This window comes from Akebia trifoliata, chromosome 11 (genome assembly GCF_017979445.1).
Source record: "Akebia trifoliata isolate Shusen 1 chromosome 11, ASM1797944v1, whole genome shotgun sequence".
Classification (NCBI taxonomy): Eukaryota; Viridiplantae; Streptophyta; class Magnoliopsida; order Ranunculales; family Lardizabalaceae; genus Akebia; species Akebia trifoliata.
Window position 1 is genome coordinate 37,980,089 of NC_141385.1, and position 24,989 is coordinate 38,005,077.

At 33.6% G+C, this 24,989-nt stretch overlaps 2 protein-coding genes across 2 annotated transcripts; one reads left to right on the forward strand and one right to left on the reverse strand.

Annotated features, from left to right (window-relative positions):
* Positions 1-6,429: 6,429 nt before the first annotated feature.
* Positions 6,430-19,238, forward strand: LOC147391521 (putative ADP-ribosylation factor GTPase-activating protein AGD8). Its single transcript, XM_086458382.1, has 7 exons — positions 6,430-6,703; positions 6,813-6,931; positions 16,959-17,391; positions 17,518-17,784; positions 18,125-18,250; positions 18,531-18,632; positions 18,865-19,238. The coding sequence occupies exons 1-7, from the start codon at positions 6,635-6,637 to the stop codon at positions 18,958-18,960; spliced, it is 1,212 nt and encodes a 403-aa protein (XP_086314508.1). The 5' UTR covers positions 6,430-6,634; the 3' UTR covers positions 18,961-19,238.
* A 1,082-nt stretch (positions 19,239-20,320) lies between these two features.
* On the reverse strand, positions 20,321-24,732 carry LOC147391522 (ubiquitin carboxyl-terminal hydrolase 20-like). Its single transcript, XM_086460254.1, has 7 exons — positions 24,249-24,732; positions 24,047-24,157; positions 23,076-23,245; positions 21,964-22,296; positions 21,735-21,857; positions 20,852-21,230; positions 20,321-20,737 (listed from the first exon to the last, which is right to left on the reverse strand). Exons 1-7 carry the CDS (start codon positions 24,526-24,528, stop codon positions 20,469-20,471), a joined length of 1,665 nt encoding a protein of 554 aa, XP_086316380.1. The 5' UTR covers positions 24,529-24,732; the 3' UTR covers positions 20,321-20,468.
* Positions 24,733-24,989: the final 257 nt, after the last annotated feature.

Below are 24,989 nucleotides of genomic sequence, written 5' to 3' on the forward strand. Positions count from 1 at the left end.
AATCACAAAAGCAATGATGCCATGACACGTAGCAAAGAAACACCAAAGTAGAAGAGAAAAAAGGTTAGAACTATGCGTGGAAGTCATTTAACAAAACGTGATCCAATCCCCGTGACGAGTAGAACCTATTAGATGGAAAGTCACGTGTGACACGTGCATAATAGCAAGTGGGGACCACAAAGTGGTAAAAGTCGTTGACGGTTGACCCATGCCCCGTGTTGAACTCCCCTTGCTCCTCACCTATGTTACCATTTTTGGTTGATTCATTTTTTTTATTTGTTTTGGTTCCTTAGATGTATTCGCTTGTGCATATAATTATAATTATAATATTAAAAATAATTAAATTGATATAATAATAATTCAAATATTAAATATAGATAATAAAAAAATATATAATAAATTGATTTAATTCATTAGACCAATTAAAATATCGTGAATGATTATCTGATTTGAAATTTTTTACTCAATCTATACTTAACTAATGTGGTAAGAGCATAGAATCATTGATATTTTCTTTGTGTATCTAGAAGAAGAAGATCTATGATTCTGTGCTCTTGCCACATCAGCTCATATCAAGTGAAAATTTGAAAATTGCGATTCTTAAAATATTGTTGCAAGCCAACATGCTTTTCTTCATCGAACACAATCAAAATTTGGAGGATTCATGGTTTCTCTTAATTTTACAAATCTGGTTCGAACCATATCATGAACTGATTTGGTTTGTACCAGTTCATGATTTGGATTCATTAGCGATATGAACAAACCCATTTATGAATTTCAAGTTATATCCAGTGGTTAGAAACCATCAATAATAATTAATTATGTTGTGATCACAATGGTGATATCAGCTTCCAAATCATTGGAAATTTATTTATTAAAAAATATAAAAAAAACTTTTCATTTTGATGAAAAGTTCATCTTCAACTCTTCCCAATGGGCCTGATTCAAGTTTGGTTCATATAAATGCATCTAGCCGATAATGGGCCTCCACATTTTTTGCTACATGCCTAACTCAATATTATATTTACTAATACTGGGCCATTACGTTAGATTTGAACTGGGCTTAAAGTAATTTACTTAAAGTTAAGCCTAATGTCTCCATTTAGTGCCCATTTATATAATGGGCCTAAAATAGGTAGGGCCCATAACATTGGGCCTTAAGCATATTCAGCCAGGCCTGGCGTGAACCTTGGAAAATATGACAAGCTCACGGGCCAAACCCAAGCTTGGAGAGGTATGCATGACTTATCCGGTAGGTAGAATTACTTTGAGTTTTGTCATTTTAGTTATTTTAGGAAATCTTACCATGCTCTTATATTTATATGACATGATGGTCTCGTCTTATTGTACACTACCATCTACAAGTACACATATACTGCATTATAAAAATTAGAGTTTATATATAGTTAAAAATATATAATTACTTTAAAATATAATTTTAAATAGATGATCTTATTTTATGCAATATTTTATAAATTATTATATTATAATTACTTTTTTTTTATTAAAATATTAAATGGAGTGATTTTTAAAGAAATAAAATAAAAGGGTATTTTCCTAATTTTTCAAGCAAACGATGTACTTGATTGTATTGAAAGTCATTTTTCATGGAGAAAGGGGGATGGAGGAAGAAAAAAGGAGAAGAGAAAGAGGGCGGCAAAGGCGGAGGGGGAAGAAGAAGAAGAGAAAGAGGTGATGAAGCAAGGGGCAGAGGCAAAGGGAAAGAGAGAGTGTGTGTGTGTGATGAGGATCATTGGAGATGACGTTGACAGTAACAGCAACAACGATGACAATTTGTAGTGGTGGTGGGAGGGGGGAGAATAAGAGAAGGAATAGATTATGGTTTGATTTGGGGGTGGAGATTTCATATTCCCTTAGTTATTGGTGGGAAAATGAAATCCAACAAAGACCGGATCTTTTTAGAATAATTAAAAATCATTTTTCATATAAAAAATCAATCAAATACATGAAAAATGTAATTTTTCAGAAAAAATGATTTTCTCACCCATTTTCCATGGTAATCAAACGCACCTTTAGAAAAGTAACTAGCGTGCTTCTAGGAATATTTATTTCTATTCTATTTAACAAAAGTGGCCATGATTATATTAAGGTTAAAAGCACATGTGGGGGTAATCTTGGTCTTTTAAATTTTGCTTTCTCTCATTGTAATAGTAAAGAAGATTACAATATATATATATATATATATATATATATAAAATAATAATTATACTTTGACAAAGGTTTGAGACCACATCAAATAGGCATTGCTTTTTCAGAGAATTAATAAAAATATAGTAAGATTGAGGTTTGTTAAATCGATAGACCACGAGCAAGCACACACAATGCCAACCGCTAGTAAATAGTAATTGTATTTGTATATTAACTTCTATTAATAAAGAGAATATATTGCTACACCAACATTTGCTTATAAGCTCTCCATTTGACCCTCTTTAGTAGAAATCAAGAAAAAAAAAAAGGGAAGAGAAGTAAATGAGAAGATGAAAAGAGAGAAACAAAATTAATATATATAGTAATGGAAAGAGATGAATAAGACCATAAACATAAGAAGAACCATAGAGGTAAAAAGCTGGTGCAAACCCATCGACCACCCTCGCCGTCGTCGCAACCTATGGCCTTACTCATCAAGAAATGAAAAACAGAGAGGACGAGGAGAAGAAACATAGAGGGGGGAAAGGACAAGAGAAATATCACTACCATTATTCCTTCTCGTTTTTTTTTATTATAGGTAATTGAAAATTTTACTTGAAATTAGAGTAAGATATGAGAGTATGATTTCAAGAATTATTCAAGATTGAGATGAAACAAGACCACTGAGTTCTTCTTCTCCTCCCCCTCTTCCTCTAATTCTTTTTCTTCTTTGTTCAAATATAGGAAAATACTCTCGCCTAATCCAAAATAATCAAGATGACTTGGTAAGTCATCTTAGTCTTATTCACGATCGAGAAATGATAGAATATCGAGTTCTAAAATCATGATTGAGAGTCATCTTTAACGACCTTCTATAAAATTTGAGTGTTACAAGAAAAAGATTGGTGGTATAAAATAAGTTACTATATACACACACATACCAGTGGAGGGAGGGAGGCTTCACTATAGCATGCTTATTATAAAAACTCCTTTGGAACTCTGGTAAACTTTACTCTATCAAGTTTGTTACCTAGCTAATCTTGGAGTGGGACCCATATCATTTACATGATTAAATACTTATAATATTCTACATTTTTAAAATCAAATACCTATCATACCTTCTCCCTCCTCTTAACATCTATTCTCTATTGGTACCATGGATTAAGCCCACATTTTAATTTTCTCAAAATATGTCTCTTACAATAAAATCCTAACCCCTTTCACAAATAAAATGATCTAAATACCCTTATTTTTAAAATCTAAAAAGGCCACTGATATACCCTACTCTTCAACTAGGGCTATCAACGGATAACTATCCGATCGGATAGTTCTAGATCCGAATTCGAATTCGAAAATAAATAATACTATTCGAATTTGAATTCGAATCCGATCGGATATCCCTAACAAACATTCGAATTCGAATCTGAAAAATATATCAGATATCCGATAACATCCGATTCGATAAAAAATCCTACAAATACCATCATCCTCAAACTGTCGGAGTTCGCACAGTTGAAACGACAAAACCCACAGATTTTTTCGAAAAATCACCCTAACCGATTCAGATCGGATCGGAGAGAGAGAGAGAGAGAGAATATGTACCTGCATGCTCGTCGGTCGGAGAAGACGTGTCGGAGTTCGCACAGTTGAAATGACGAAACCCACAGATTTATCCGAAAAATCACTCCGACCGATTCAGATCGGATAGGAGAGAGAGAGAGAGAGAGAGATACATACTCGATACTCGCCCCCCGGAGAAGATAATGGTTACGAAGTTCGATCAAAATTCGTCGTTACGTCGTCTGGTTCTTTACGACTTTAGCCATTAAGGTGGGTTAGAAAAGACGAAGTTTTAAAAATAAAATTTCGTTGTATGAAACGAATACATAACACATATACATACATATATAAAAGTTTTGTTGTAAAACATAAATACATGATATATATATTATTATCGGAGTGGATATTATCGAATCGGATATCGCAATATCCAAATTCGTATCCGAAACTCATTCGAATGTTAAAATGACATCCGAATCCGATATCCAAAATTTTTGGATTTCGGCTATCCATTGACACCCCTATCTTCAACATTCATAAAATAAAATAAAAAATATCCACCTTCATAAAATATTCATGAAAAATACATTTTCTTGAAAAATACAAATTTTAATCGTTTGATTGCATATTTTCCCTAAATATAAATCAAGAAAAATCCAACAAATCTAAATACCACAAATGCCCCCACTTTCATATTCACATTTATTACTTTATATAATCAAGGTCAATTGGGTCAAAACTAATAAATTATAATCCCAAGACCTTATATTCAGGTTAGCTTTTCTAAAAGAGTTGTTATATTTGCCACACCACCTTTTATTAAGAGTACTCTAATTCGTGTGATATCAAAGAAGAATGGGTGAATCTCAATGTGAGCTAAATATGACAAAATTCCAAGTTCGGTACACTCTTCATTTTAAGTCCCAAGACATGCATTCATCAATTTTGTAACCTACAAATTCATGAGTTCCTCACTTTTAATATCTACGAATTCAAAAATATACTAGCAAATTCATTGACTATAAAAGTGATGATTCACTTGAAATGTGCATGTTTTGGGAATTAAAATAAACAGTGTACTAAAATCGAAATTTGGACATAAGTTGCGCACGTTTTGAAAAAAAATCCCAAGAAGAATTTAGTGCACATATTTGAGTGCCCTTGGTAAAACTTGGTGTAGGAACAGAAGTTCTCCTTTCAAATTTATTATAAAAGTATTTTTTCCTAATATTATCTTCAAAATTTCTTAATATTTTAAATTACAAACAAAACCTTATAGTACATGTGCATTTGCACATGCCCCCTCCGAGTTCTCAATAAAGGTGTGGAGGACTGTTTTGTAATTACCCATTACAACTAAAATTAAAGAACAAAAATAGAGGGAAAATGTTGAAGTAACATTAAAATGTACATCGATTCTCATATCGCAGACATGAATATATGTATGAATCCATAGATGCTTTTCATTGAGATGCGAGTGAAAAGCATATATGTGCACCTCCAATTCAACATTGTGAGAATCGATATACATTTAATGATACTCTAGCAAGACTCAAAATAGATAGATGTAAAGAAAAAGACATTTAGCATAAAAATTCCAAGGTTCATGGCAATGGCAAAAAAAGATCACTTTTTTTTTTCTAATAATAAAAATAGGGTTATTTGTTACAATAACTTATGTTTTTGGATAAAAATGCCCTCACCTATATTTCTCTAATAATTTTTTGAAAAATAATCTTCTAAATTGTAACTTCCTCCCTTCCAACATTTTATTTTATAGAAATAGGGAAAGAGATCTATTTTCCCTACCAAAAATCCATTAGAGTTCACCAAAGAGACTCTATATTAGAGGGACAACGGTGAACACTGTAGATCTACTTACTCTTATGTTCAATCCACGATCTAATGAAGATTTCCATCTAGATTATCAATTTCTTCTCTATTTCTTTCATTTTTTTAATATCATTTATGTATTCTTATAATTTTAATATATTACTCATCCATAGTTATATAAATGAAAAATGGTAGCAAAAAAAAATTGATTTCATGATTTTATTCACAAAATTTACCCAGTGTCAAACCTAGACACTGAGATGTATTATAGCGTCAAGACTCAACAATAACTATAGTCAAACCTCAACAGAATCATCTAACAAAAAGTTCATTAAGGGAAAAATATTCACATTATCAAACCTCAACAAAAGTTATCGTGAGGCTACATGCTAACTATAGCACATTCCAGCGTCGTGGTTTGACACTAGGTAAATTTTATGAACCGTAAAAATTATGTAAAATCAATTTTTTTATTATTGTTTTTTATTTCTATAACTATGGATGAGAAATGTATCAAAATAAAAGAATATATAAATGATTTAAAAAAGAAAAAATAGAAAAGAGATTGACAATATGTAGGGACATTTTCAATAGAATGTGAATCAAACATAAGAGTGCGAAAATCTACAAGATTCACCATTCTTAAATTTAGAATCTCTTTGATGAACTCCAATGACTTTTTGGGAGCTAAGAAGAATCTTTTTCTCTCTTTATAATTTTATGATATAAAATATGGGAGAGGGGAGGAACCTACAATTTAGAAATTTATTTTTTCAAAGATTTATTAGAGAAATTATAACTGAGGGAGTTTTTGTTTAAAAAAAACAAACATGAATTAATGCAAGAAATTACCCTACTGTGAGTATTTAGATAACCCGTTTTTGCCATTGCCATAAACTTACGGAATTTTTATGCTAAATATCCTAAAAGAAAAACTCGATTTTTGTTGTTATTAATTCTTACCCTCTTTGATTTCCTTGAGGAGGAAATCCTAGTTCGAAAACTCTCACTCTCCTCTCGGAGCTCTCTCTAAGAACCCTAGAAGTTAAAAAAACCCTAAGTTCGCTGAATCTCTTATCTTTCTATCCCTCTAATGGCTTCGGAGAGCTTCACTGACAAAAACGTTGTTTTCAGGAAGCTGAAAGCAAAATCGGACAACAAGGTTTGAATTCGATTAGGTTTTTTGTTGAGATCTGATTCGAGAGACTTGCAGATCAGATCTGAATGGAATTTTATCTCAATTTCGTTTTTTTTTTTTTTTTTTTTTTCAGATGTGCTTCGATTGCAATGCCAAGAATCCAACATGGGCGTCCGTTACGTATGGGATTTTCCTCTGCATCGACTGCTCTGCTGCACATCGTAGCCTCGGAGTTCACATCAGCTTTGTCAGGTAATTCTTTTAGGGCATGTTTGGATCTCCATTTTTGCAACATAGATATGTTTCAGAGATTCATGTTAGGGTTTTCGTGATTTGTTTTTCTTAGATGATTCGATGCATGTGTGCTTTACTGTTTTTCTTAATAATTAGGGGATAATTTGATTCAATTGTTGACCCTAGATTATTAATGTGTGGGTTGGTGGCTTGGTGCCCTAGATCAACAAATTGGGAGGGGGTGTGGCTATCCCCCTTGGTGGTGGAAGTAATTATTTCTAATTTATGATAGGTAGGCATCTGGGTTTTGCTTGTCTTCATGTATACCTTTGTGGGTGTCTAATTAGATCGGGGACATGTTTGGCACACTTTATTAGCTGAGAATAATGGATGAAGTGTATTTTTTTCGTTCATTCTAAAGGTAGATTCACATTCAACTTCACCAAGAGCCATATATACCGTCAAAGCATGTACCTTTATGTTTGGCATCATGTTCACTCTTTTAGAGTCTTCAACTTGCATCAAAGTGTTACTCATCGCGGGTGTTCGTTGGTCTTTGTTGTATCTTCCTAAACCATCTCTATTGATTTTCCTTTGTTTTGTATCCCATTGGGACTCTTCTTAACTAGGGCTATTCATAGATATTAATATGATTGAATACAAGAATATTCAAATAGGAAAAAAACTCTTGATATTCGAATCCAAAATCCGATGGATACTCTAAATCAATATTCAAATTTGATTACCTTACCGAATATCTGATTCGGGTATAATATATAATATTGTTATTATCTGTTATATAATGTACTTATTTATATATATATATATATATATATATATATATATATATATATATATATATAATGTTTTTATATATAATATTGTATATGTAACACCCTAAACCCACAATAGTACAATATTGTTTGCTTTGGGCAGAAACCTGCACGGCTTTAAAATGCGTTGTACTGTGTAGGGTTTGGTTTGACCAGGATCTAAACATTTTTCTGTCTGATCTAGGACTAATTGCACTCCTCTTTGCCAATTCCCCTTGCTACGTGACGGCTCCACTTCGACCCCTTGGTCTTCGGTGCACCACTGGTTGGACGTGGAAAGGGCTATGGAAACCAAGGGGTCGAAGTGGAGTCGTGACGTGGCAAGGTGAATTGGCAAAGATGAGTGTGATCAATCCCACATTGGACAAGATAACATTCAAATCCTGCTCTATAAGGACAAACCAGATCCTACATGGTACAACGCGTTTTAAAGCCATGTGGACTTCGGCCCAAAGCGAACAATATCGTATTATTGTGGGCTTGGGGTGTTACATTATATACTCATAAAAAAATATAATACATTATATAATTATTATATCTAATCAAATTTGAAATAGATATTTTTTATATTCGAATCTGTATTTGGTAAGGATCCGATTAAATTTTTTTTATCTAATATCCAAAATTTTGATTAATAGTTTATTATTCGGATTCAAATCGAATACAGATAATCGATTATCCATTGACAATCCAATTATTAACCTTTCTCACATGTCGTCATTTTTTCCTAGTCTTGCCACTATTTATATTTCATTGTCTTACCACTTATGCAGCTTATCATCCTCATGCATAACGCTCTTTCATTGAACATTCTCTATGGATTGTCCAAAATTCAGCTTTGTAAAGCATCATCCTCATTAGTTCTAGTATCTCCACATATGCATTCACTACCTCAATCCATATGCTTGTTTTTGTTGTTGTTAAAACCTTACTAGCACATTTCCTTCTATTTTGTGTTGTTGTAGCCACTCTCAGGTATTCATTTCACATGTTCAGACCATCTCAATCAACTTTCCCTTATTTCATCACCTATTTGGACTACTACCATCTTTTCAAAAAATGTAGTCTTTTATGATTTATCCTTGTCATTTCCTCCCATCCATATCAACATCCTCATCTTTATATCTTTACTATGCTCATTCTATGAAGTTGTTTCTTGACTGAACAAGTTTCATGAAGCATAACCGGTTTTATTAACATCTTGTAAAAACCATCTCTATTTTTTTTTTTCTTTGAGAAAGGCCAAAGTGACTCGTTTTCTTACTTGAAGTACCATTGTGCTGGCGTGGAGAGGTCCACTTCATCCACTCATCCACAAAAAACCTTCACCCAAAACCCAAAGGGTGTGTTTGATTGGGCATGGAAAATGTGTTGGAAAATTATTTTCCACTTGTTTGATTGCATTTTTGACATAGCAGAAGCATGCGAATTGATAGATTCGAAAGGAATTGAGACATTATGTTCAATGGAACACACAAAACCTGTTTGAATCAATAGATTCAAGCTTGGAAAAGAAGGGAAAAAAAAAAAAAATTATAACAAGAGAAATAGCTAAATTCAATATTTATTTATTGAATTGTTGAATTTCGTTTCTATAGTTTCTTATATGGATAATTTTATCAGAACAACTTAGAGTCATTCTAAAATACTAAAAAGTAACTTTCTTAATCTATTTATAATATAATACTAATTTTTCAAACTTATTATAACTCAATTTGGATACTTAAAACCACTTCTAATTATAGTCTAAAGAATAAAAACGATTTAAAAAAAAAATCTAATAACAAATTAGAAACTAACAAAGAATAGTACTCCTAAAATAACTATGAAATAGAAAATAGAAACAAATCCTGCTAGAATTAGGAAAGTACTTAAGACTAACTAGAATCGTCAATGTCCTACATCAATTTTTCAACAGAAAATGAATTTTCACCTTCTTTCAAAGATCCAACAAGGGTTGGATCCCAAATTACGCCCAAATCAAAATCCCAACCTCCTCCTTTTTCTCTAACAACCATTATCACCACCATCGCTGTCGCTGTCGCTGCCTCCTGTGCCTTTGTCACTGCCATTGGCACCATCTTCTTCTTGATATTTTTTTTCTAATGCAATCAAACACCATAAAATGATTTTTTTTCACCCTAACCATTTTCATGAATTCCCATGCAATCAAACATACCCAAATTTTATTTTCCATCCCCATCATTGTTCCTTTCCCTCTCCCTCTCCCTCTCCCTCTCCCAAAACCCTAGAACCCTTGAGCATTTCTTGTTGTTCCCCTCCATCTTCCTTTTTTCTTAAAAAAATTGTAGCTACAATTTCTTCCTTAAACAAAATGCATCTAACCCTTACTTTCACCCTAACCCTTGAATCTCTTCAAGCTTGCCTTCAACTTCTTCGACTATGGTGATCCTTGACAATTTCGACGAACAACAGGGTAGTTTTTTCTCTCTTTCACTCACTACACCATTTAGCCTTTGAACAAATCTAGGGTGTTTTGTTCTACCCTTCATTTCTCACTCAGATTTTTGTCAGATCCGAGTTTTAGTTTTTTGGAATGTTAATTGATTTACAACACTCTCTGTAATTCCTTTTTAAGACATTTTTCTCCTTCAAGAATGGAGATTTCTGGAGCAACATCTCTTGGTCAAGTATGAGGATTTGATTTTTAGAAGGATTTATAATTTTTAGTTAGTTTTGTTATTGAAGATTTTAGGTTTGATCTTTGGATAGTTTGTAAGGTTATGCAAAACTTGTACTCTGGTTAAAACTTGTCGACTTTTTGACATGTTCATTAAAGTTGAATGAAGGCTGTAAAATATGTAATTTACATTTTTCATATTTTTTTTTAATGTGTTATTATGATATGGAAAATTGTACAATCGGTGAAGGTTATTTTGAAAAGAAAAAATAGGATAGGCTAGAAAAAAAAAAACCCACAAGAAATGGGTGGCATATAATATATAAGGGGGGAATGATATTTGAATCAATAGAAGAGAATCTATGTTCAATATATAAGATTTAGTACTAAAGTTAGAAATATATGGCATGAACTCAGAGAAGTAACAAAATGTGTACTAGCATGCGTTGGGGATGATAAATGTATTTCGGGCAATAATTGTAGATATATTTAATAAAATTGGTAGCAAGAATTAGATGGAAAGTTCAAATTAATGTGAGACTTTATGTAGGTTATTATTGAATTTAACAGAGCTGAATCTTGAACACAACCATTTGGTTAGTCTATCCGAGACAAGATTCTTTCCTTGTAATAAAAAAATTTAATGAGCGCATAAAAAAAACAACTTGAACTAAATAATACGATAATACCAGTTTATAATTATTATTTTACATTGTTACATGAGCGGGGGCATGAGATTTATCATTCGGTGAAAAAGATGTCAAGAATTACATTGAAAGTGTTATCGATCAAAAAAGTTACATTGAAACTGTAAGGCGATTGAGACTTGGAGAAGATGCTGAAGCAATTAATTTATTCTATTTGGTGAATATGGATAATGGAGATGTTTAAGGTATGTACCCTAGGTTGGATGCAAGATCGAAAACATCTTATAAGTATTTAGGTGGTATAATTTCATTTAGTACAACCTACTTGAAAAGCAAGTATGACATTCCATTTACTCTATTTATTGGAGTAAATCATCATGGTTAGTTCATGTTGTTGGGTTGTGGTTTGTTTTTACGGGAATCCAGAGAAAGTAATATATGTTTATTTAGAGCTTGATTTTGTGTGTTATGACGACCACCCAATGCTATTATCATTAACCAATGCAAAATCATTTAAAAACTTGTTTCTGAGATGTTTTCAAGCACTCAACATTGTTTATGCTTATAAAATATAATGAAGAAGGTTTTTGAAAAATTAGATGGATTTAAAGAATGTAATTAAATTATTTGGACTTTAAAAAAAGTAATATATGATTTTTTAGGAAATGAAACAGTTTGAGCAGATTTGAAGAAAATTATTGAAAATTTTGCACTTTAAGATAATAAATGGCTTAAATCTTTTAACAAAACTCGATAAAAATGAGTCTTAATTTGTGAAAGATACATTTTGGGCAAAATTGTCTACAACTCAGTGTACTGAGAGTATGTATGTTTTTTTGATAGTTATAAATCAAAGACTTCTCTAAAATAATGTATCAGTAAATACATGTCGCATTGGATAGAATGTACAAAAGAGTGTTCATTTATGAGTATGACAAAATGGATAAGTGGTAAGACTATAAAAAAAAAATTAAGACATTTGAAGAAAGTTAGAAGTGCAGGTCTAGCAATGGATGGTCGATTATCCAAAGTTGATTTTAATTCGTATTTGAATAATACAATATTATTCAAAATTTCAGGTATCCGATAAAATTTTATATTCATTTTCGTACTTTCTTTTCAATGCAACATCGTATTGACTAATAAATCTAGTTAAGGATGACTTTGAATTTACATGATTATCAAACAAAACATTCATACTCTCACTACACTGAGTTGTAGGGATTCCTACCCAAAAGGTATCTTGACTAGCACTAGGATCCAGTTTTACCTAATTTTGTATAAAGATTTAGATCATTCATTATCTTGAAAGGCAAAGTCTTCAATTATTTTCCTCCCAACTTTGTTCAAATTCTTTCATTCTTAAAAAATCATGCACTATTTTTTTCGGATTTCAAATAATTGTTTACATACTTTAAATCAATCCAATTTTTCAGGAACCTTTTTTATTATATGCCATAAGAATTAATGATATTGAGTTTTAGGAACACCTGAGAAACATCTCCTTGGAACGATCTACATTTATCAATGGTAATGACGTTAAGTGGTCATCTTGACATGTATGTCAATTCTATCTTTTTTATAAGTAGTATGTTAATCCTGTTGTAAAAAATTCATGTATAACTTTCAATGGATTTACTTGAAAAGAAATCACAGTCTAACAATACATATTAATTATGATGATCTACTCTAATAAATGGTGCATATGTCATGTCATGTTTGTTTTGTCAAGTAGGTTGTATCAAATGAAATTATATCCAGTGTAGTCAAGGCGGGGTGGACCGAAGGCGCCTTAACACATGAGGTGATGCAATTTAAGTGAGGCGCACCAAGGCACGTGCCTCGACTACACCTCAGTCAAGGCGCACCAGGCGTGCGTCTCACTAAAATGAATTAATTTGTTTACATAAGACACTAATTTTAGATTTGATCATATAATTTTTTACATACAAAATAAGATTTATTTGGAAAGTTCAAGTTTTTACCACTAAAAATATAGAATTTTACATTTGGTGATTTTTACTTAGCCCAAGCCCGTCAGGGCTTAATCAACGTAGGCCTGATAAGGTATAGGGCTAGTCTAAGGTAGAGTCTGTCTTTTTAGGGCCTGGTTAGGGCTCAACCAAGCCTGACCTAAACCTGCCCATTGATAGCCCTAGCATCTTTTTCCAAGTCTTAATCGCCTAACACTTTCAGTGTAATTCCTAGCATCTTTTTCATCAAAAGATAATTTTTCAATGCTTCCTAGTCGTGTAGCAAATGTATGAAATGATTTGCAAGCTAGTATTCCTACCATGTCATTCAATTCAACTTATTTTTCACTCTTATTCAATTTTTTTATATTCCAAAGAATTTTGCCTTTGATGGACTAATCAAAATGGTTGGCGTTCAAGATTTACTTTCATTACATGTTACAAATCATCCGCATAGAGTCTCGCATTAATTTGGGCTTTGCTTCCAATCCTCATTGTTTTTTCTATTGAATGTCTACGATTGTTGCCTGAAGCACATTTAACCTAATTAACACAATGCTAGTACGCATTTGGTTACTTTTCTGTATTCATGCCATTTGCGTCTAGCTCTAGTACCAAATTATGTATGTTGAACATAGTTCTTATAAAAACATGAACCTCTTCTATTGAATTGAACATCGTTCCCTTATTAGATGTTGTATCATCTCCATCCATAACTTGTGGACTTTTTTTTCTAGCCTATTCTCTTCTTTCTTTCTTTTTTTTTTTTTTTTTTTTGTGTGTGGAGTGGGGGAGGGGGCAAAAGTTCTTCACGTCCATAACGTCCATATCCTATAATCAAAATGATACATTCAAGAAAAACATGAAAATGTGATATACATATTTTGTAACCTACTTTCAACTTAAATGAAAATTTTAGAAGGTTGATGAGTTTTAACTGGAATGCAAGTTTTGCATGATTTACAAAATGTTGAACTTTGGTAATATGAACCATTATTAGTTAACTATAAGCTAAAGAAGAGGTGGAGTTAAATCCTAAGCTTGTTTTTTATAGATAAAAGAATTTATTAAAAAGGAGGTCAAGGAGACTATCCAAAGTTACAAGGCAAGGTCGAGGCCAAAAGAGAAAAAACTAACACAGGCCTTACAAGGAACACCAAGTGTCCCACCTAAAAACAAATTCCTCAAAGAAAACTCCGTTAAAGTCCACATCTAACTCACACCAATGATACATAAAACCCCAAAACCATCAAGACCATATCATGGAACAAACTTTCCAAATCCAAGAAGATCCTCCTATTTCTCTCCTTCCAAATGCTCTAGCAAATAGCAAAGGGAAGTAAGACCCAAAGACTTCTTTTCCTACCAGTGAAACAATTATTACCCCAACTTAAGAAAAGCAATTTTAGTGAAGCTGGACCCAACACAATTTGAACGACCCCAAGAAGTGACACCAAAATTTTGAAACCAAGGAACAATGAAGCAACATATTATCAACAATCTCCTCACTTGCCTTACACAGGCAACAAAAGTTCGAAGTAGTAAAACCTCTAGAAATGAGGTGACCTAAGGTCAATAACTTTTTTGAAGCCACTAACCAAACAAAAAATGAGATTTTAGAGGGAACCTTTGAACCCCAAATGATTTTAAATGGAAAAGAATCAAAACCTTGGGGTTCTAGAGTAGCCCGAAACAAACTCATCGAAAATCTTTTGTCCTTGTTTCGAATCCATTCCCAAGTGTCACTCCCTGATTACTTTTTACACTAAAGATTCGGAATCGAAGATAGGTCAGCTAGCTCCTGACTTTTCCAATTGTTAAGAAACCTTCTTAAGGACTAGATACCAAGAGGTACCGCTATCAGAAAGGTTTCGAAAAGCCAAAATCGGCATCTCCTTTTTAGAAGAGAGCTCATAAATCAAGGGAAATTGTCGAGATAAAACAATCTCATTGCACCAAATATCTTTCCAAAACCGAACACAATTCCCCCAAACTAAGCTCGTTCAATGTCATACAGTTCTATAAAATTCTAAATAAGACTACAAACTATTCAAATCTCAAACCTAATGTTTCCAATAATAAACAAACTAAAAAAAATTCTAAACCATTCAAGAATCAAATCCCCATACCTGACCAGGAGTTATAGGTCCATAAATTTTCATTATTGAAGGAGAAAGATTCTTCACAGTAGGATTTATTGTGAGAGATGTAAATCGACAAGCATATATGATGGAAATCTGAGTGAGAAAATTAGGGGGTAGAACAAAACACCTTTTTAGAGGCTAATGGTGTAATGAGGGAGGGAGGAGAGAGAGAGAGAGAGAGAGAGAGACTATTTACTGTGTTGTTCGTCGGAGTTATTGGGGTAGTTGAGCATCGACGTCGTTGAAGAGGTTTTAGGGCATGGGTGAAGTTAGGGCTGCATTTCTTTTTGGATAGAAATGGAGAGATGGAGGGGAAAAGGGAGGGAGATGGAATATTTGATTTTTTGGTGAGGGTTTTTTGAGGATGATGTGGACAACCTCCTCTCCACATCAACGCAGTTCTTCGTGTGAGAAATCGAGTCACTCTAGCAGTTCTTTTTTTTTTTTTTGTCTTTCTCTTTCTTTTAATAGATTAAGATCAAGATTTTATTGAAAAGATACTTGTGGGGGGTGGCTAGCATAGACAAAAGAACCTAATGCAAAGTGTGCTTCTTGTTTTCTTATAAAATTTTCTCTTCAGTTTGATCAATAGATAGGGCCACATCATTATTTTGTTTGCTTTTTTTTCAACAAAAAAAATCCTCCTTGAGGCATGTGAGCTTACATCTCGAGGTGAAGCACAGGGTCCTAGGCTCAACTCTTAAGCTTGACTGGTTTATAAGAGACTTACACCTTACTGAATTGAGGCTTTGTAGCCTCGAAGCTTGAGGCTGATTTTTTATTTTCTTTTTTAAGTTCTCTTGTTCTTTGCTCTAAAATACTTCTTTTGTTTATCTATGCCAACTTCATTGTTCAGGCAAGTGATTTCAAATCATAACTCTAACAATCACCAAGGAAGATGGAAAAATCATTATTAAAACCTTTAATGACAATTTTAGATTGAAAGCCTCGAAACATTTTGACAAATTTGGTTCAGTAGGTTAAGACCAAACATGTTTGAGCTGATTCAGTAGGTACCTACCGAACATTACAAAATATATTCGATAGGTACTTACCAATCAAAACTTTCTCCTGTAAATCTTGAGTTCAATAGGCCGGTACCGAATCTCGATGTAAAGGACCAGTAGGTACCTACCGAACATCGCAAATATGGTTCAGTATGTCAGTACCGAACCAAAAATTTTGCACTGAAAATCATATGAGTGGCTTTAACTTGATTGGATTTTGAGTTGTTAGGGTAAACAAAACAAGATCAAAGCTTAAAAACCCCATTGAAACCTTTCTAGATGCAAAGAAGAATGAGAGAAGAAAAAGAAGAAATGAGTTTGGTAGGCTATTGGGTGGGTGCAATGAGAACCAATTAAAATTAAGTGAATTAGATGTGTGAAATGATAACTTTAATTTTTTAGGTGGGTATAGTGAGTAAGTGTGTACAATGAGACATTTAGGATTGTGCAAATAGAGCATCCCAAAATATAATCAATTTCTAGAGGCATTTTACGTTATCAAACAAAATTTAAGTTTTCCTGAATGATTATTGTGGTTCGTCACTATTTTCTTTTCTAAATTAGTTTTTTTTTTCTCCATATATGATTGGTCTGATCTGGATGGCCACCATGATGTTCTGGTCTGTTCTTTAGACCCTGATTTGAACCTTGCGGACATCTTTCTTAGGTCAAACCAAATTACTAGTTTATATTTCCATGTGTCAGTAGTTCAACTATCAAGAGATACTGGCTAATTTTCTTGGTTGTTTATTTCAAGACTTCAAACAACGCTTGATTAGGATTTGTTTTATTTCACCCAGGTCCACAAATCTAGACTCGTGGACTCCAGAGCAGTTGAAGGTGATGAGTTTTGGGGGTAACAACCGAGCACACGTTTTTTTTAAGCAGCATGGATGGACTGACGGAGGCAAAATTGAAGCAAAATATAAATCAAGAGCTGCTGAGTTATACAGGCAAATACTTTCTAAAGAAGTTGCTAAAAGCTTTGCTGAAGAGGCTGGTTTGCCATCATCTCCACTTACTTCTCAGCCGTCACATACAACTATTCCTGAGGTTAAGGTAGCCGAAGCTCCCAAGGAAAGTTCATGTGTAAGTCATGAAACTCCTGAAATTGCCACATCACCCAAGGCCCCTTCTCGTGCAGTAGTTAACAGTTCTATTAAAAAACCCCTCGGAGCAAAAAGAATTGGAAGTAAGACAGGAGGGCTTGGTGTCCGAAAGCTTACCACAAAGGTAGTTGCATTCTGAATAGATTACGTGTAAATTTTGATAAAAATCTGATATGATACGATGGTTTATTTTCACACGATGTTTGTTAGTTAATTTTTATTAACAAAGGGAACTCAATCCTAAATGCAGCCAAGTGAAAATCTTTATGAGCAGAAACCAGAAGAACCAGCTCCTGTTGTTACCGTTACCACCTCTGCTAATGGCACTACAACATCTGGTTCATATTTTCCTTCACGCTTTGAGTATGTAGAGAATATTCAATCTTCTGATACCCATTCTGGAGGCACACAAGCGATTGGTCATGTTTCTGCACCAAAATCATCAAGCTTCTTTGAGGATTTTGGAATGGATAGTGGATTTCAGAAGAAAGGTAGCTCCAGTTCCTCTAAGGCGAAGGTAAATTATTACTTTAGTTTATTCTTATTTTTATTTTTTTGCATTGTCTTGAATCAAGAGCCTTAGATTATAAATTTTGAGTAATTCTTGTCTTTCACACAAGAATTATTTTCCAATGAAATAGTTCCTATCTTTTTTATTATTTACCGGGATTTGATCACATTTAAAACTGATATCTATTTTCCAAGGGACGATGTAGGTCCATTCAGTTTAAAGCATCTTGCCAATAGATTTTTTTATTAATTATTTCTGTCATTTGTTCCTACTTTGTATCGGTTAGCTGGTTGTTTGCATTGTGTATCCCTACTTGTTTTGTTTTTACGCCTTGTGATGCTCTCAGATTGAAGAAACTGATGAAGCAAGGAAGAAGTTCTCAAATGCAAAGTCCATTTCGTCAGCCCAATTTTTCGGGGATCAGAATAAAACTGGAGACATGGAAGCTCAAGCCTCCTTGCAGAAGTTCTCAGTATGTGTGGTTATTAACGATTAATCTTTTAACTGCACAATGTGTTATACTCCACTAGTTTCAATATCTTATGATTACCATCCCTCATTTTGAGGGAGTACTTGGATCAAGATGCCATGAAGTTTTATCCATTTTACTGAATCAATCCTACCTAGTACCTATCCAGAAATAGAATTATTAAGAAAAGAAAAAAAAAAGATTCTTTGTTAAAATTGTTTAAGTTGGTTGATCTTTTTATGACTACATACTGATCAAATTAATTTTACCACAATATTTGTAGGGTTCAACGGCCATATCTAGTGCTGATCTCTTCGGTAACCATGCGGATGATTCTAGACTTGACCCAACTGCAGCTGATCTCATCAACCGATTCTCTTTCCAAGTACCCATTGCAACTCCCTTTGTTCCTGTTCCTTGCTTTATTTTTACAATTCTGTAGATTACTTAAATCAAACATGCATACACATTTTTTTATTATTATTATTATTTTGTGAGAGGGGGAGGGGGGCAATTGAGTTATGCACATACACACATCATCAATCATCATCAACAAATTCAAGATAGATGTATGAGTGGGGGCAAATTCACTGAATCTTTTTCATTTTGTTTTTCAGGTATCACAGGATATCTCTTCCCTGAAAAATATTGCAGGAGAGACTGGGAAGAAGCTTACTTCCTTGGCTTCCAATTTCTTAACAGATCTCCAGTAATAATCCTCTGATGAATGTAATCATCATCTGGATACTCGTATGTGTGTGGTGAAGAAAAATGATTGAAGAACTTGTTACAATACCAGAAGGCATTTATATGTTTAAAAATTGTTTATTCTAAATTCTTTTAGAAGGTTAAAAAAAGATTTTTAAATTCTAGGAGTTGCTTCTTGTAAGGTGTGGTGTTATGAGCTTTCTCTCATGGTGGAAGATAGTATATGATGATTGAATGCTAACCGCATTATATATATATTCCTTGGAGCCAATCTCCATCACCATCTGCTCTTCTTTTAGATAGAATTCTAGAGATCTCATAATTAGCAAATTGGTACAACAGTGGAAAACACTATAAGGTTCGAGTACTGCTTTGGCCCAGACTATTAGGTACTTCCAAGTATCCACCGGTGCTATATGCTCAAGTGGTTCAGTTTATTTCCTATGGTTTGAAAGCCTGTTCTCAGGTTCACTATTTGATTAGAACTTTGCTATAAGAGATTGGTGATTTGGCTATTGTGTATTTTGATTTGGGACTGTTGGAAGAGCCCTGATTTTGGATTGGGTTTAGGGTTTTGTTGGTTTTTCTTCTGTTTTGGGAAGAAACCGGTGATTCATGAAAACCAACAAGGTGAACCACTCGGTTAGTGTAATCTTACATAGCAGATGGGCTTATTAACCGGTTTGGGAGGGAAAAACCCAACCCGAAACCACTCCCTAACACATACCAGATGTGGCACATACCAGATGTGGCACATACCAACCATTTCCGTTAACAATACTTTATCCCCATTGAGGTCAATTTGACATCCATCTTAACACATATTTGATCTCTAATTTCACATTAAGGATTAAATTTCCACTTTCCAGTTAAACCAGTTTTTAGGGGGAAAAAATTATGCAAAAGTTGAAGAAGACTGGTTTTAAAGATAAAAAACAAGAGTTTTTGGGCTACAGGGGTCACCTTGTGCTCAAACATACACCAAAACTTGGAGGCACATGACTAAATTAGACTTTTTTCCCAACAATCCACTAGCCGTCAAACATCACGAAGAAGACTTTACAGACTTTAATTGGGAAAGTTTAGAAGCATCTATTAAAACAGAAATCATTTAAGGATTGTAGATTACATACTGGTTCTAGTAATGAAGTGTCACTATGACTACAAATGGGGTGGAAAATGATTTAAGCAGGAAAAAGCAAATTTTAGGTGTGCCACTGCACACTTTCTTTTCAGAACCCCATGCAATTTATATTTTCCAGCCTGGGCAAAAGATGCTTTCCCTCCAATTTATTTTCCTCTTTTCAGCATTTTTCTAGATACAATCCATCAAACATAGGAATTCATTTTATCATTTTTTCCACGTTCAGAATGAATTCACATTCTCTTAAAAACAAATATACATACCCAAGGAGTAAGAAATCAGAGAACTCAAGATGTAGTATAGTAACAGTTGGGTTACCCAAAAATTTAATAACAAAAAAATTATTAATCATTCCATAGACCTACAAATTCATCGTAAATCACATCGAAGAATTGGGCTTCTATCTCGACCTACATCACATGAAAATTTCATTTTCCGTTTCTTTCTGTTCAAAGAGCCTTCACTATGAGAGCCCAGCATGCAAGCTCTCATTTTCATTCCCCGTGCAGAAGGCATGCCCTTTATCATTCTTATTGCCTCCCTTCTCTTCAAGTCCTCCAAAGCCTTGTGTGCCGGTGTTTTACAGACCACCTCATTTTTCAATCTCAGATGGCCACGTGGAATAACATAAGTCACTTCTGCCAATTACATCCGACTTGTAGTATCAGTTTTTCATGTTGTTTGATACCGCACAAGAGTATAATAACTGCAGCAGAAACACAGAAATTGATTTTAAGAGAAATAAATGTTACCTGTTGGCTCTTCTTTATATACATCATCTGGGCTAGGAGATCTGGGCGGTGAAGGTGTTTGAGGGCAGACATTGACATCGTCTCTAACTTTTTCACCCTCACCACTGAAACAATCGAGAGGAATTGCAGTAGAGATTCTCTCCACATTGTCTCTAGCTTCATTGAGATTTCCACTGAAAGTATTCGCTCTAGGAGGAAAAGTAGTGCAGATATTGTCCATGTCATCTAGGACAGATGTCGGGGAAGTAGTCTCATTGTCATGAACTATGTGCTGCTTCTGGGTTTCCATTAGACTTGAAAACCAAGGTGAACCTTGCCTTGCATAGAATAGAATGTAGGCCTCCTGGGAAAGAACAAAATCTTCTCTAACTCTCATCACCTACACAAATCAAAGAATGTATAATTATCAGTTATGTAAGATATTTTGTTATCTTGAAACAAGGATTCAAGACTCCAAACAACTTCCAATTAGTGTTGCATCCTTAAGAGCAACTCCAACCAAGGGCTTCAAATCTTCGGCATCTTCTTCATTTTAAAGACTCCAAACCACTTTTGAACTCCAACCGCTCTCATTTTCAAATCACTATTTCTTCCTCTAAAACACAATATTTGAAGGGATATAATAGGTATTTAAATCATATTACATTAAAAGATAAGGCTAAAATTGACATTTATAGAAAGGAAAAAAAAAACACAATAGGTATATGGAAAAGGTGAACATTGATAGAGATTGGCCTTCAAATCTTCTCTCTCCCCTCTATTTGAAGATGTCAACAGTGATATAGAGGAATTTTCTTCACTATGAAGGATGGTTGGAGTTTGGTTCATCTCTAAATATAGAGATTTGAAGGATGGTTGGAGTTGCTCTAATGTGTTTTTTTACCTTTGAGTCATCCAAGCTGTACCATGTGTGCGGAGAAGAGCGAATGAAGCAGAAATAATGCCCGGAACAAGATGAAAGTCCAATATGCACCACAACTGCATATAGTTCGTACTTCATCTCAACCTATTGTGAAAAAAAATAAGAACGTTAGATCAGAAATTGTTTGTAAAACTGATACATGGGAATAATGAACTTGTTTGAAGTTAGAAATTGGATTTAAAGAACTCACATTATCGTTATCTTGGTTGCTAGTGTAGGGCTGCAAGTTGAGCTCCAATGGGTACTGCACGTGCTTGTCAATCTTCTCAACATAGGAGCCATCATTCTTAAATCTCTTCAAATGGAATGTTGCGACTGAAGGGGTCTTGTCCAGTGTAAACTGCTTCTCTACTAAAACTTCTTCCTTACAATTCTCACAAGTAAATTTTGTTTCTTCAATTTTTTCAACCTTAGTGAAAGATTCTAGAGCACTTGGAAGAGTATCTACATCTTCAATCTCCAAGCTCAAATCAATCAATGGCTCAAAAGTGTCCGAACAGTTTGCACAATTAGAACATCGAAGCTGCAATTCACACCGGACACAAAAAGAATACTATAATGAACAATATGTTTTCAGGTTTGCTAAGCATGAAAGCACATAACCAACGCAAAAGGTCCAGTATGCCTAATTCACAAGCTAATAAAGTTGATTGAAAATATAGATTTTGTTAATTATATTAAATATACCAAGAAGGTCTATCATCTAAGTTATTTCCTTGAGAAAATTAATATGTTTTTTTTCAAAAATAAAATAAATAAAAATCACCACAATGTCTTTGTTGAACTAGAAAGCATATTATAAAATAACTAGAAAGTTAATTTGGTAGTAACAAGGGAAAAAAGGGTTTTGAGCTCTCGCAATAACAAATGACTATAGTAAATTCATAATGAGTTAAAGCCTTAAAATTTTCAAACAAGTTTATAAAACTAAGCAGAGTTGACCAGTTGTGATGGTTTCTCATATCAAGTAATCAATTTTAATTATCTAAATATTTATAATCTATACTATAGAAAAAATAAATTTTATGATTGAATATCTATTAATTCAGCTTTACACACGAGGAAAAAAAAAGACAAATATTTTAGCCAATTTTAATGAGATGACTCGTCGGATAAGAACCACATTTGATAACTATGATAAGAAGGCCAAAAACAATATGAATTGGGGTAATAAAAGAAGAAAAAAGGCAGTCCTTCAAATGGTGAAAACAGGAATAAAGTTACTGATAAAGAATAATTGAAACAAGAAATTGTTCATGATGATGAATAGTTGGTTAGCAAGTAAAGGTGTTTAGTCCGCACCTGGCTTCTGAGACGACCGCCAAAAATCTGCTTTACAAAACTATCCCCTTGAAAAGATGAGCTTTGATCTTTCATGTTCATATCGAAACAACTGTCAAGTCTATCCAACAAGCACTGTAGAAACTCATGAGCATCTTCCTGCTCATATCTCCGAAAAGAAGAAGATAAATCTGGTAATTACTATGTCAAGAAAGACAAAAAAAGTATAAAATTCTGCCTAAACAACAACAAGGGCTAGGTAAACATAGAGAATTGCCAAAAGTGGCATAGTAAAATTGCAAAATTACCAAAATGGCACACTATTCATTTTAATTCGGAAAATGAAAATTTTATGGAATGAATAATAATTTTTTTTTCCTATTCTATAATAAAGTAAATACTCTCCCAGTTTTAGTTTCCGTAAAACAGTTTTTTTTTTTTTTTTAATTCTATTTTATAAGACAATGCATTTTTTCCAGACTTTAACTAAAAAAAATTAATTTCGAAAATGGTAAATTACCAATTTCGGAATAAAAATGAACAGTGTGCCATTTTGGTAATTTTTCAATTTTCAGTGCATGTTTTGGAAAATCACCCTATAGAAAACCTAGATCAGACCCAAGATATACTGTGTTCGACCTATGAGACTTACGCAAAATCTAGTAAAATCTCCTGGAAAAAAAATCTACTGGTCAGATGGTTTAGAAAAATCTGATCATTCAGAACTTTGTGAGTAATCTCTTAAGTGGATGGCAACCATGACATGGTGTTTAAGGCTCTAAGAGCTCAAATTTTGTATCTTTGAGTACTAGATAAAATTATAATTAGAGAAACACAAATTAATTATAGAAAGCCCAATCAAACCCATCGTGATTTGCTAAGCTAAGATCATCAAATTTTGATTAAATTCCGTAGTTAACACAGAAATCAAAGCAAAACCATGAAGAAAATTAAGCAAATTCTCATAAAAAATGACAATAGTATAAGGATACAATTTAAATTATCAAACAATTTGTAAGGCGCAATAGTTTGACCCGATGATGCCAACGATAGCTCGATATGTTCACGCATGGTGCAAAGAACACAGAACCCTTCACCACTCACTGCAATTAAACAAAGAAAAATTTATAATTAAAATTAAAATGCCAAAATTACGAAATAATTTAACAAAGAAGATAGATAGAGAGATCTTACGATGACATGGAGTTTCATGTTTACAAGATCTAAGGCTCTGAACAAGAGGAACGGTATGCGTGAAGCACTGAAGAACCGCGTTGAGAAAGCAAGTGTTCCCCAAATTCGCAAGCCCTGCGCCCATCATTGAGGGTTTGAATTCTCCGTAAATAAACGGAGAGGATTCAGCGTAAAAAGGTTGATTGAGTTCTGGAAAAAGAGGAAGATTGTAATCTAGGGTTTTTTCAGGTGAAGGTAAGGGAGAGTCGTCTAGGGTTTTCTCTGAGATCGCAGACTCCATGATCAATCGATCGATGATTGAAGAAACACTCAATTGGGATAAAATGTTGAGCTTTTTGTTTCTAGGGTTGAAATTCAAACTGGGGATTGAAAAATTTAGGTTTTTTATAGGGAGGGAAGAATTTGGGGGTTTTTTTATGAGAGATTTTAATTTTGAGAGGGAGAATGGGTTTGGTAGAGTTCTAGAAGAATGGAAAAAGGAGGGAAAGATATTGGTTGGGAGGGAACTTTGAAGTTTATAAGGAAACCAGATTGGACGGTTGTGATTTTAGTTGAGTTTGACTCGAAGACCAGTTTTGGTAGGATTTTTTAATGGGAGAAAAGTTTGCTTTTTATTTAATGTAGAAACGTTTGATACAGACAAGTATTAAAGTGACACGTGGACTCGGATGATGAATATCTGGTGATTCTAGCCGTTGATTGCTAATTAACTCTTATTCCTCGCCTATTATGATTAACTGA